The 12,743-nt window shown below is 39.4% G+C and overlaps 1 protein-coding gene across 1 annotated transcript; it reads left to right on the top strand.

Moving 5' to 3' along the window:
* Positions 1–3,530: 3,530 nt before the first annotated feature.
* LOC130744142 (serine/threonine-protein kinase PBL35-like) lies at positions 3,531–5,415 on the top strand. Its single transcript, XM_057596331.1, has 5 exons — positions 3,531–3,965; positions 4,069–4,201; positions 4,403–4,542; positions 4,625–4,748; positions 4,940–5,415. The coding sequence occupies exons 1-5, from the start codon at positions 3,531–3,533 to the stop codon at positions 5,413–5,415; spliced, it is 1,308 nt and encodes a 435-aa protein (XP_057452314.1).
* Positions 5,416–12,743: the final 7,328 nt, after the last annotated feature.

The following is a 12,743-nucleotide window of genomic DNA, read 5'->3' as shown; positions in this document are numbered from 1 at the left end:
ACATTTCTCTGAAGATTTTGGAATTAACTTCCGTCGTGCCTAAAAGTGAAAATTAGCTATATACTAGGGTTTCTGGCCTAGGTTTAAGCGTAAAACGTTCGTGCTATAACTTTTATCGATCATAATGCAATCCTTGAACTTTTCCTGAACTTTCTCCTTCATAAATATATTTCATTTAATAAACTTTCGTTCAGGTTTCCCTTCACATTACATCAAGCCTAATCGTAAATGGAAATCTCTTCCACTTATTCTAAGCTTAAAATCTTGGGTCTTACATGTGAGGGATCCACATCAGCTTCCCACGTTAGTTTTCTCACGGAAGGCAAACGGCAGACCAAAAGTGCAACAACATGTATAGTTCGAGGACGTGTCTTGCTAATTTTGAAGTTTGGGGACGATTTTCACAGGAAGGCAATAGTTAGGGGACCAAAAGTGCAATTAAGCCTATAATATAAAACTATCGATGTGACCCTTACCCAACAACTTAAGCTTTTGGGATAAGTGATTGTTTGACATGGTATCAGAGTCTCTATGACTTAGCGGTTTAGAGTTCGATCCTTGCTCCCCTCACTTTTGAATTAGAAGGTGGAATTTAAGCACACGGTAGGTGAACTTGTGCATTATCAACGCTTCAAGCCCAACAGACTCTTGCGTGAGAGGGCGTGTTAGAATATATTATAAAATCATTGATGTGACCCTTACCCAACAGTTTAAGTTTTTGGGATAAGTGGTTGTTTGAGATTTCCGCCAAAATTCATTCTTCAAAATCATTATTAACTGCTAATGTTGGTAGCATATGCATTCCCTTTCTCTTGCATTTAATTTTATTTCCTTAATATGTGTCTTTTTCAGTGCAACTTTTAATTTTATTTCCCACTAGCTAGCTTTGATCATTTTATTTTTGACACATGAACTTTTTAGTATCATTTTACCACATTAATGAATAATTATTGTTTAATTTCACCCCTGAATATCAACAGGATTTAAATGAAAAACTGATTAAATTTTTTTGAACAGAAAAACTGATTAAATTTATACACGAAATAAATGATAAAATATAAATTCTATTTTAAAAATGAAGAATATTTCTAAGTTCCCCTCCTATAATATTAAAATATGGAAAAAATACAACGAAATTGATAATATTCTTTTCATTTTTTCTCTTTACACAAAATTATATATTCATGTTTATCCTATTTTGAAAGTGTTAATAATAATTAATACACTCCCCCTTTTACTTATTATTTTTGTAACATTCATTAATGCTATTAATTTTTTTCCCTTTCTTCATTCATTAATTCATTTTTTTCTCTCTAATTGTGTTTTTTTAAAGTGTTAATTAGTTCATTCCTTGTATTTTCCTCATAACTTTAATTCTCTCTCTCTCTCTCTCTCTATCTCTCTCTCTCTCTCTCTCTCTCTCTCTCTCTCTCTCTCTCTATCATGCAGAGCTCCCCTCGAAACCTAACGTTTCTTTCATCTTGTTTTTGTTTGTTTCTGTCTTATTAGCCGGACATGTGCGTTGAATCCGCTGAATGGGTGAAGCCACAACACTAAGAGTGATCACATTCCTACTTATAAAGACCACTCCCAATGCTCATTTGACTCACCCACTCACTCCCCATTTTCCAATTCCTGCAGATCTATTCTCTTCTAGACGCACTTTGTCTCCGGTAATGCTTTTTCTTTCTCTGCATTTGTCTCTCTTTTATCATCATCATCTAGATCTCTAAGAATTTTTCTTCATCGCCTAAATGTTTCAAACCTTGTTTTCCATTGTGGGTATTTCTTGTTTTATGTTTTCATAATGAATGGTGGTGTCTGTTCTACATTGACTCTGAAATCTGGGCCTTTACTAAATCTTGTTATTTTTTATTTTATTTTTCTGATTTTGTTGTGCTTCAATTCATGTTAGGAGAATCTTCTACAATTGATTTTGAAAATTGAATCAAATTTTAGGAGAAACATTTGTGTGTAACTTCTGGGTTTCTGAGTCCGGCGAAAAAAAAATGTTGATCAAAACATACAATTAAAGTTTTTGTTGTCAATGCATGTCATTTAGGCTTATCGGTCCAATTTCCTTTTTGTGTGCGTGTATTTGAATTATCGATTATGTGTTGAATTTTGTGCCGATCGTTTAGGGTTTTGAGCTTAAGACATGACAAGTCCTTGCACTAAGGTTGGACCTAAGGATATGGGAAAATCCAAGATAAGAAGAAACAATGAAGGTATAAAAAGCAAAGGTTCAAGCTTTTTTATGAAGGTGTTTGGATGTTTCATGACTTTGTGGTCCAAACCTGAAGACGCCTCGAGTAGCAACAACAAACAAGATGATTCTCTACCTTCTTCTGTCACTCTTCTTACAGGTTATGTCCTTTTTAAATTTTAGCAGAACTTTTAATAAATTGACACTGACATCGAATTGTTTTGATAGATTCAAAGGTTTATTATCACTATTGTGATTTGAAAAGTGGCAACAAAATGTTATTTCCTTGTCTGATAACAACAAAATTCCTTTTTATTTTTCCTGTTTTTCTTTTGTTTGTGGATCTGTGCTTTCTTTTCATCAATACGTCGTAAATTGTTCCAAGAACTAATATATTTATTAATACTCCTATAATGCTAACAATAAAGGTGGCACAGAAAACATTTTCCGAAGCAGATAAAAAGGAGAAAACATTTTCATTTATTTTTATTTTAATGAGAAGATATAATTAAAAATAAAAAAGAATAAATTATTTAGTCAATTGTATTACTTAGACACGACTTTACCTTTCACATAGTATACTTATTATTATTTACTATGATATTACCTATTATTCTTTTACTTTTGACTTTTTTTTTCTTCTTTTCTCTTTTTTTATATTAAGGGTTTACTCATCTGGATTAAGCTCTTATATCCTAAATTGTGTTCCAATTTCATGTTTTACCAATGATTTTTTTTTGACAATTAAAAAAGACACGAATGAGGGTATTGCAAATTTACATTGTAATTTTTATTAAAATGTAAAAGTTTAATTGGGGAAACAAACAATGAGATAAAAGAGAAGATTTGGATTTTTGTTATCTTTATCTTTTTTATGACATAGTCATGGTCATGGTGGCATCTTAACTCTAGCTTTTTTTTGGGTACATTAACTCTATAGCTTTGATTCAATTTTCACACATTTTTATTTTCTACTTTTTTTCCTTTTTCTTTTATATCAATTACCATCGTATCTCTAACTTATTTCTCTATTATTCTTATATTTCTTGAATTTATTCGGGTGTGGATATATTATTTTCCAGACTTAAGGCTCATTACTCCAGCCCTACTAGGCAAACCCGCAACTCTAGTTTCATGAGCCTTTCTAAGATCGAATTTGGTTCTGACCCCTTATATTATGTTCTTCCTCTCTTATTTTCTTGTGTCTTTCTACCATCTATCAGAATATCTGTGTTAGTTACACAATTATGTGAAATCCCTTTGGGTTTCTATGTGTGTTTATTATTAATTGTTCAATGCAGGAGCTTCTTTGATTCCATAGGGGATGACAGATTTAGATTCCATGCATGTGTATTGTGGGGTTTTGATTCATTCAATTCTCACTTTCTCTTCAATCACATTTTCACAAAATGTTTTTGTTGTACATGTTGTGTTGCTTTTTGACTGTGGTCTGATATCTCTTTCATGCAAATCAATAGGGAAGAAACTTGCAAGTGACAATGCTAGAAACCAAGTAGTTGCTCCGGGATCTTTAAGCAAGGAATTGAAAGTTTATCCCCATCTAAAGAAATACACCTTTCAGAACCTAAAGTTGGCAACATGGGATTTTCGATTTCGCCTCGGTGAAGGGATCCTGGCTTCTGTTTACAAAGGTTGGGTCAGTCGCACTGGGACCTCCCCCTCAAGACCTACCGCTGGCCTCCCAGTTGCAGTCAAGATTCTTAACAAAAATGGATCACAAGGCCATCATGAATTTGTTGTATGGAACTATCCTTACACTCTCATTAATATCTTTCTTTATCTGCTACTAGTTATTTCTTTTGTTGTACGGATCACTGTCATCATTGTTTCATGTGTTGCAGACCGAAGTAATTAACCGTCTTGGTGGTGGTTTAGATCATCCACATTTTGTTAAGTTGATTGGTTATTGCACTGAAGGGGTACTGGTTTATGAGTTTATATCTAAAGGAAGCTTAGATAATCATCTCTTTAAGAGTAAGTCTTTCATCTTGTTGTAATTTGTAGAAATAAGTGTTCACTCTCATGTAAATACACAATTATTCTCTTTTAATTATGGTAACTTTTGTATTTATTATAGTATTTTGTTAGAATTAACTGTTTTTTTAGCTTAAAAACTGAGTTATTATTGTATGCTTGAGATAACATAATAAGTAATTATGTTTTGTATATTTACAGGACTAGAATTTCCCCTTCAGTGGTCAGTTAGAATGAAAATCATGCTTGGTGCTGCTAAGGGCCTTGCATATCTCCATGATGAAGCTGAGAAACCTTTGATATATAGAGAGTTCAAAACTTCCAACATACTATTAGATAGGGTAACTGTAATGCTGCTACATATATGTGATGCTATTTTTAAACAAATAGCTTTCATTCCATCTTAACATTTTTCGATTTCAGGACTACAATGCGAAACTTTCTGATTCAGCGCTTGCACGAGATGGTCCTGTGGGAGACTCTACTGATGTCTCAACTCGGGTATTGGGAACACAAGGGTATGCGGCCCCAGAGTATATCATGACAGGTTAGTATAGTGGATCATAGATCATACATCATACATCATTTCAACCTTTTAATTTGATCTTCCAGTACAAAACTAGTGAAATTTGTATTAAACCAACAATCCTTGTAGATACAAACTTTTATTACTACATAACCATTTTGTACACTTGAATGGTTTGAATTGTTTCTAATCCATTATATATGTTGTTACAGGCCACCCTACTGCCAAGAGTGATGTGTATAGCTTCGGGGTGGTTCTGCTTGAGATGTTGACAGGAAGAAGATCCATTGACAAAAGAAGGCGTCGAGATGAGGTTAACTTGGTAGAATGGGCGCGGCCTAAACTCAGGTTGGGGGGAGCAGGGTTCCATCAAATGATGGACCCTCAACTTAAAGGTATGTACTCAGGAAGAGGTGCTCGAAGGGCAATGGAGTTGGCTTATCGTTGCATTAGCCGTGAAGCGAAAGACAGGCCTTTGATGAGTGAAGTGGTGGGAGTGCTTATCTCTTTGCCTCGTTACAATGAGAACATAGCTTCTTCCTCTCCACCATCCCTACCCTCACCTTTATTTGAGGGATTGATTGTTGCCTCCTCCAACCATGATGGCTTCATAGTTGGCACATCAGGAAAGGGACCGAGTCGCTTTCGAGCCCCCCCCCCCGTGCAATCTTCCTCTTCGTTCACCTAAAGCTAGTGGTGGAATGCCATGATGAGATTTATCTGAAGCTCATCTTGTTTATGTTCTCTTTTATTTCCTAATAATGACTTGGACTTTTCATCTAAAGTATAGACAAGAGAAAGAAAAGGAAGAATGTTAAAGTTTGGTTTTAAAGCCAAAACTTAAGTTATACTCCCTTCCTTTTTTATCAGTAGTTATTGCTCTGCTCCTCTAGTTCTAGTTGTTTTCAAGATTGAAAGCTATATGAATGAGTTCTTTTTCTTATGCCCATAACCTTTTTTTTTTTTCAAAATGAAAACTAGTTTACTAGTTCTAGTATACTGATTATCATTCATCTCATTTTACCTCACTTTCTCCTTCTTTGTGTTTCCTTTTTTATCCCATCACTTCTTATATGTATTATTTTTCTCTCTTCTCTTTCTATTTCTCTACGGGTGAGGGTGGAATTGGACCGTGAATAAATTATCATCCTTTTGCAACAAATCTGAACCTAGATAGCATACCCTCCTAGACTTTTTAGGCTGATCTTTGAATTGAATCATGTACCAACTTACAGGCCCTACTCGCAATTTTGGTCTTTTGGGCTGGCCTTCAATTGATATTTGGAATCACATCCTCAGCCTAGTGGATCCTAAATAATTATTAATAATCATATCAATGTTTTAGAACCAACTTTGCCATTGTTTTAATGTATAAACAAACACTTATTTGAAACTCCTACTACAGAACAATATTCTCAAGCAGCAATGCATTAGCAACACTTTGAAACAAACACTCTAATATGTGTATGAGAAATTTTATTACTTGTTCTGTACTAGGGAAGGATAACGTAAAAGAATGACGAAAGGAAACCCTAGCAGAGCACTCAAAATGGCAAAAATATCATAAAAGGAATATTCTCATTAATGCTGAAAAAGTTAAGTTGTACAAGCTGATAACCTTCCCTTTTATAGAGGGTGAAGTCATGACATGGACTTTTCCTAAATTTGGGCCTGACAATCAGGGCCCAAATCCCTGTGCATATAAGACAAATCCAAAGGAATCTTCCAGCTGGCTTACGGGTCCACCTAAGGATGGGCAAAGAAGCTCGTTGTGTCGTCATTCCCGCCATGGCTGTCTTCAATCGTTTATTGTTCATTTTGGGCGGGCATAATCTTCTTTTATGTCCCGCCCAGTCCACATGCCCCCAAGACATGAGACTCGGGTAACGAGTCGAAATGTCTTTATCATGTTACTTAGTAGTCCGCCTCTATTGTTTACTCATTCATCGCCATTTCATTGTTCGTTGATATGACGCCACCTTTATGCTTCGCCATCTTTGTTGCCGTTTTCGTAGATAGGTCGCCATTTGTCATAACCGTCAATCACGTCTTTTCAACTGACGCACGTAATCCTTGTTTTCCGGGATTTCGTCATCATTTGCCATGAATGCGGTTGTGCGTCTCGAGGAGTTATATCTTTTCAGTTCGTGCCTTTTCAAATTTCGAATCCCACGTCTCTTCACAATCTTCCCCCACTCATTCTCTCTCCTCCTTTTCCCTCTATAAAAACCCCTTTTCACTTTTCACTTTCCTGAAACTCTTGTCCTGAAAACTTTCTCTGCAACTCTCACTTTCTCCTCTTTGAACTCCGGTGAACCTTCGTCACTCCGGCCGTCGTCATTGCGCGGTGCTCTCCCATAGCCGACATCCTTCTCACTCAATCCTCCACTTCTTCCTCCGGTGAGTCCTTTCTCTTTCTTGAAATTGTTCGTCTCTCTCTTTTTTCTTTTTTGAACCTGTTCATCTTCTTCTTTTTCTTTTTATGAAATTACCCAGTATGTCACTGCAAAATTTTAGTATTTCTTCCTTAGAGCTTTCTTCACCTTCTACGGAGGGGGAAGTTTCTGCCCCTCCTGTCATTGAAATTCACTCCTCGCCTTCTACTCACGATGATTCCGGTCCCACCGGCTCTGTAGATTCGATTCTCTCTTCTAATGAAGATTTGTCTTCACCCGAATGGCGCTCAAATGCACATTTGGTTGAAGATAAGTGTCTCTTGCGTTCCATCTGGAGCAGTGTTGGGAGCATTAACTCGCTTCGAATATCTGCCCAAGGGTTCACGAAGATAAATCTCGCCACCTCTAATAATGAAGATCTTCAGTTGAATGTTCTCCCATGTGGCGAGGATGACTGTGTTCTTTTGCGCAAAGAACCAGCCGATGAATCGCCTGATTTCTTTTTTGTTTATGGTTATTTTTTCTTAGACTTGAATATCAAACTTCCATTCTCGCCTTTTATATGTCACGTTCTTTCCTTTCTGAACGTGGCGCCTTGTCAACTCCAACCCAACGCCTGGGGTTTTATCTGCTGCTTTGAAATTCTTTGTGAACACTTGAGTTTCACTCCGACCTACCCCTTGTTTTTCCTTTTCTATAAGTCGGTCACCACTAAACCTACTTCTGTAAAATGGGTTCCCCTTTTAGCCCGTAAGAACATGAGCCGGTTCACCGCCCTTAAAAGCCATTACAAAGTATGGCAGAAGAAATATTTCAAAGTTATGGAATCGCCCGAAATAAAGAACTTGTTCCGAGATCCCGACAATAATCCTCTCTTCCCCTTTTACTGGACAAAAAACCCTCGCCGAAAAATATCCGTTTCATACGACGCCTTGGATGATGCTGAGCAAGGCATCGCCGATTACCTTCGCACACTACCAGTAATCTCTGGTCATGACTTGATTGAGGCGTCGAAATCCGGCACTTTAAATCAATTTTTTAGTAAGTTTATAATCTTTGCACACAACTTGTTTTTCTTTTTGTTCATGTATCTCGTCTAATTGATGCTTTCTGTGCAGCTACGATGGGAAAAAGCAAGGTTGACGCAAACCCAATCAAGATGAAGGAATACCTCGCCCAGTCTGCTGCGGCGGCGAAGAAAAGGGCCGCCGAAGTTGAGCAGAAGAAGAAGAATGAAGGTGCTTCGGGCTCTGATAACGTCAGGGACCCAAAGCGTCAAAGGACTTCAGGCGCTGCTGGTGGCAAACCTCTTCACCAGTCCACTCTCGATCCAGCCGGTTTGGCTTCCAAAAGTCATCCGGCGGAGAAAAAGAAGGGAAATGACAATATCCCGCCACCCCACCAGGACTCGAGCATGCTAATCAACCGCCCGCCAACTCCATTTAACCAAGCTGGCCCTAGCTCAGCCATTGATGGCGAGGCTCCGCCCCCTTTAACGGGTTGGACTTCATGACCCGCACTTTTGACAACCGGATTCACAAGGATATTTCCGGTCAAGGCCCCCCCAACATTGCTTCTCTGGCGATCCATCACTCTCTACCGCCAGCACTGTGGCGGGAATGGCTCAGTGTGTGAAGGAATTGATTTCAGCCAAGAATCGTTTCGAGAAGAAGGCAGCCGATTATAAGACTGCATATGAGCGAGCTAAGGCTGATGCTGAGACCGCCAACAAAAAGCTGAAATCTGCTGAGGAAAAGTGCGCTATGTTAACTGATGACTTGGCGGCTTCTGATCTGCTTCTTCAGAAGACCAAGTCTCTGAAAGAAGCCATCAACGACAAACACACTGCTGTTCAGGCCAAGTGCCAAAAACTGGAAAAGAAGTACGAACGCCTGAATGCTTCCATCTTAGGGCGTGCTTCTCTCCAATTTGCTCAAGGCTTTCTGGTGGCCAAAGAGCAAATAAGTGTGGTTGAGCCAGGCTTTGATCTTTCCCGCATTGGGTATATGAAGGATATTAAGGATGGCCAAGTGGTTGGCGAGGATGACGTTAGCCTCGACCTCCTTCCTCAATTCAATGATGAAAGTGAACCTGAAGAAGAAGAAGATGGCGAAGATGGAGGTGGCCAGAACAAGGGTGAGGACCAAGGAAAGGAAGACCCTCAAGCTGTTGCAGGCCAGGGATACAGCGCCAACAACCAGAACTTAGCTTGAATTTATTGTTGTTTTTAAGTCAACATTTTACTTTTGGCCTTTGCCCTTTTGCTCTTGTTTAAGTCATGTTTGGGCCTCGCCCCCTTTTTAATTTTAATGAAATTTGTTTAAGTTCGACTGTTGTTATCTTGAAGTTGTTGCTTATTGAGTTTCTTTTTATTTCGGTCTATATAACTTAGCCGATTTTTCGACGAGGCTTGGTTCCTAGTGGCCACTAGAATTGCCAAGGCTTTTAACATTTGATGGCGACACTTTCTTATTCCGAAAGGTTTACTCGCGGTATTGTATACCTTGATACGATTTGCATTGCATAAAACTCGTAATATAAATCAAAAAATAAGCAATACTGTTGAAATGATCTTTTCATTACTTTTTCGTATATGGGAACAATTGTTCCTTCATTCTTACATATGCCGCCTCATTAAAAACCTCTTCAAAGAAAGGAAAAAAGAGTGCGGCTTCATTCACCTTTGTTGTTTCTTTTAACTAAAATACTGCTTCAGATGAGAGGCGTTCCATGTTCGTGGAACCTTTTGACCGTTAAGTTGTTCCAACTTATAAGCTCCTCCCCCAACGTCGCCTATAATCCTGTAAGGCCCGCCCCAATTGGGCGAAAGTTTGTTGTGCTTGTCAGGTATTGTATTTTTTCGGAGCACTAAGTCTTCTACCCTCATCTTTCTTGGCACTACTTTCGTTGAGAATTTTCTTGCAACCTTCACTTTCCCCGCCTCATTCCTTATGTGTGCCTCACGTTGTTCCTCAGGCAGCATGATTAGATTTGCTATTAAATTTTCCCCATTGTCATTCTCATTAAACCGAGCCACTCGCCAACTTTGGTTTTCAATTTCGACAGGAAGCATGGCATCAGTTCCATAAGTTAGACGATATGGGGTTTCCCTTGTGCTTGATTGCTCAGTGGTGTTATATGCCCATAGGACGCCTGGTAATTCTTCCGCCCAAAGTCCTTTCGCTTCATCCAGCTTCTTCTTTAAGCCTTTTAAAATAACCTTGTTTGCTGATTCGGCCTGTCCATTGGTTTGTGGGTGTTCTACCGAGGCAAATCGCATTTCAATTCCCATTTCCGTGCAAAATTCCCGGGTAACACTACTTGTAAATTGGGTTCCATTGTCCATCACCAATGCCATAGGGACCCCGAATCTGCACACAATCCTTCGCCACAAAAAATTCCTGACCTTGGCGGCCGTGATAGTCGCCACTGCCTCAGCTTCTATCCATTTGGTGAAGTAATCAACCGCCACAATGATATATTTCATTTGTGCCCTCGCTACAGGGAATGGTCCTAAAATGTCAGTCCCCCACATGGCGAATGACCAAGGCGCCATCATGGTTGTTAATTCTTCTGGTGGAGCCTTGTGTAAGTCAGAAAAGACTTGACATTTTTCACATTTCTTAACGTACTCCAGACAGTCCTTCTTCATTGTCGGCCAATAAAATCCTGCTCTCAAAACCTTTACTGCCAAGGATCGCCCGTCGATATGACTGGAACACACACCTTCATGGACTTCCGCCATTATTACAGGGGCGTCCTTGGTATCAACACATTTGAGCATAGGAGACATAATTCCCCGCCGATACAACTCACCATCCACCAGTGTGTAAAAACTGGCCTCCCTGCGTTTTGCTCTCGTGTTCAGATCATCATCCTGTGGAGGGTTCTGTAGAAAAATCTTAATTGACTCCATCCATGAAGGCTCGCCTTCAATTATTGACTTTACTGCTTTGAACTTCACTTCCACTAAATCAATACTTGGGCGAGGCAGGGTTTCTTGAATAACTGTTTGATAATTGCCCAATCGCCCTGTACTTGCCAATTTTGCTAGCACGTCAGCCCTCTCATTTTGGCTTCTAGGGACATGTTCTATCCTGATGTTTTTGATCTCCATTATTAATCTGCGCACTACCTCCAAATATTTAGAGAGTTGCGGATCCTTCACTTGATACTCGCCCTGCACCTGCTTAACCACCAACTGCGAATCTCCTTTGATGAATAACTTTTGAACGCCTAACTCAATAGCTAACCTTAAGCCGGCGATCAAAGCCTCATATTCGGATTGCTTGTTGCTCGCCTTGAACTCAAACTTTAGTGATTGCTCTATGATCATTTTATCTGGGCTTTCAATAGTTATTCCCGCCCCACTTCCAGCGTTATTGGAGGATCCGTCCACAGATAGGACCCATTCTCCTTGTGTTTTCTCTCCTCCCGTGGGTGTTAATTCTGCCACGAAGTCGATCAAACTTTGGATTGTAACTTGGCCCCTTGGCTCATATTGTATATCATATTCTGATAACTCAACTGACCAGCTGACCAATCGCCCTGATAAATCAGGCTTTTGGAGTACCTGCCTTAGGGGAACATCGGTTTTAACCTTGACTTGGAAACTCTGAAAATAAGGCCTGAGGCGCCTTGCCGTTTTCAGAATTGCCAAAGCCGCCTTTTCAATTTTTTGGTACCGCAATTCCGCCCCCTGCAAAGTATGGCTCACAAAATATATAACTTTCTGCTTATTTCCTTCTTCCTGGAGCAACACCGTACTCACCGCCTTGTCAGTGACTGCTAAGTAGAGTATTAATGGAACGCCTTGTGTTGGCTTGGAGAGTACTGGTAACGTGGCTAAAGTTTCTTTCAACTTGGTAAAAGCTTGTTCGCATTCCTCCGTCCACTGAAACTTTGAATTCTTTTTTAAACATGTGAAGAATGGGGCCGCTTTGTCACCCGCCATTGGCAAAAAACGTGATAAGGCGGCCATTCATCCTATCAAACGTTGAACCTCCTTTACACTTGTTGGGATTTTCATCTCCAAGATTGCCGTTCCCTTGTCAGGGTTCACTTCTATTCCTCTTGACGTTAACATAAATCCCAAGAACTTCCCACCCTAGATCCCAAAAGAACACTTCTCAGGATTTAACTTCATTTGATATGTTCTTAATTGAGTAAATGCTTCCATAAGATCGCCGCCATGACCACCAGCCCTGGCGGACTTTACAATCATGTCATCCACATATACCTCCATATTCCTGCCTACTTGTCTTGAAAAAATTTTATCCATGAGCCGTTGGTACGTAGCTCCTGCGTTCTTCAAACCAAAAGGCATTGTCTTGTAACAATAGTTCGCATGATTGGTCATAAATGCTGTACTTTCCTCGTCCGAGGGATGCATCATAATTTGATTAGAGCCTGAGTAAGCATCCATGAGACTTAAAAGTTCATTCCCGGAAGCTCCATCCACAAGTTTATCAACATTGGGAAGAGAATACGAATCTTTGGGACACACTTTGTTCAAGCTTGTGTAGTCCGTGCACATTCGCCATTTCTCATTGGCTTTTTTGACCATCACAACGTTGGCGAGCCACGTTGGGTACTGTACCTCACGGATGAAGCGAGCCTT

Source organism: Lotus japonicus, chromosome 3 (assembly GCF_012489685.1).
Source record: "Lotus japonicus ecotype B-129 chromosome 3, LjGifu_v1.2".
NCBI classification, from domain to species: domain Eukaryota; kingdom Viridiplantae; phylum Streptophyta; class Magnoliopsida; order Fabales; family Fabaceae; genus Lotus; species Lotus japonicus.
This window is presented reverse-complemented; position numbering and strand designations above follow the sequence as displayed.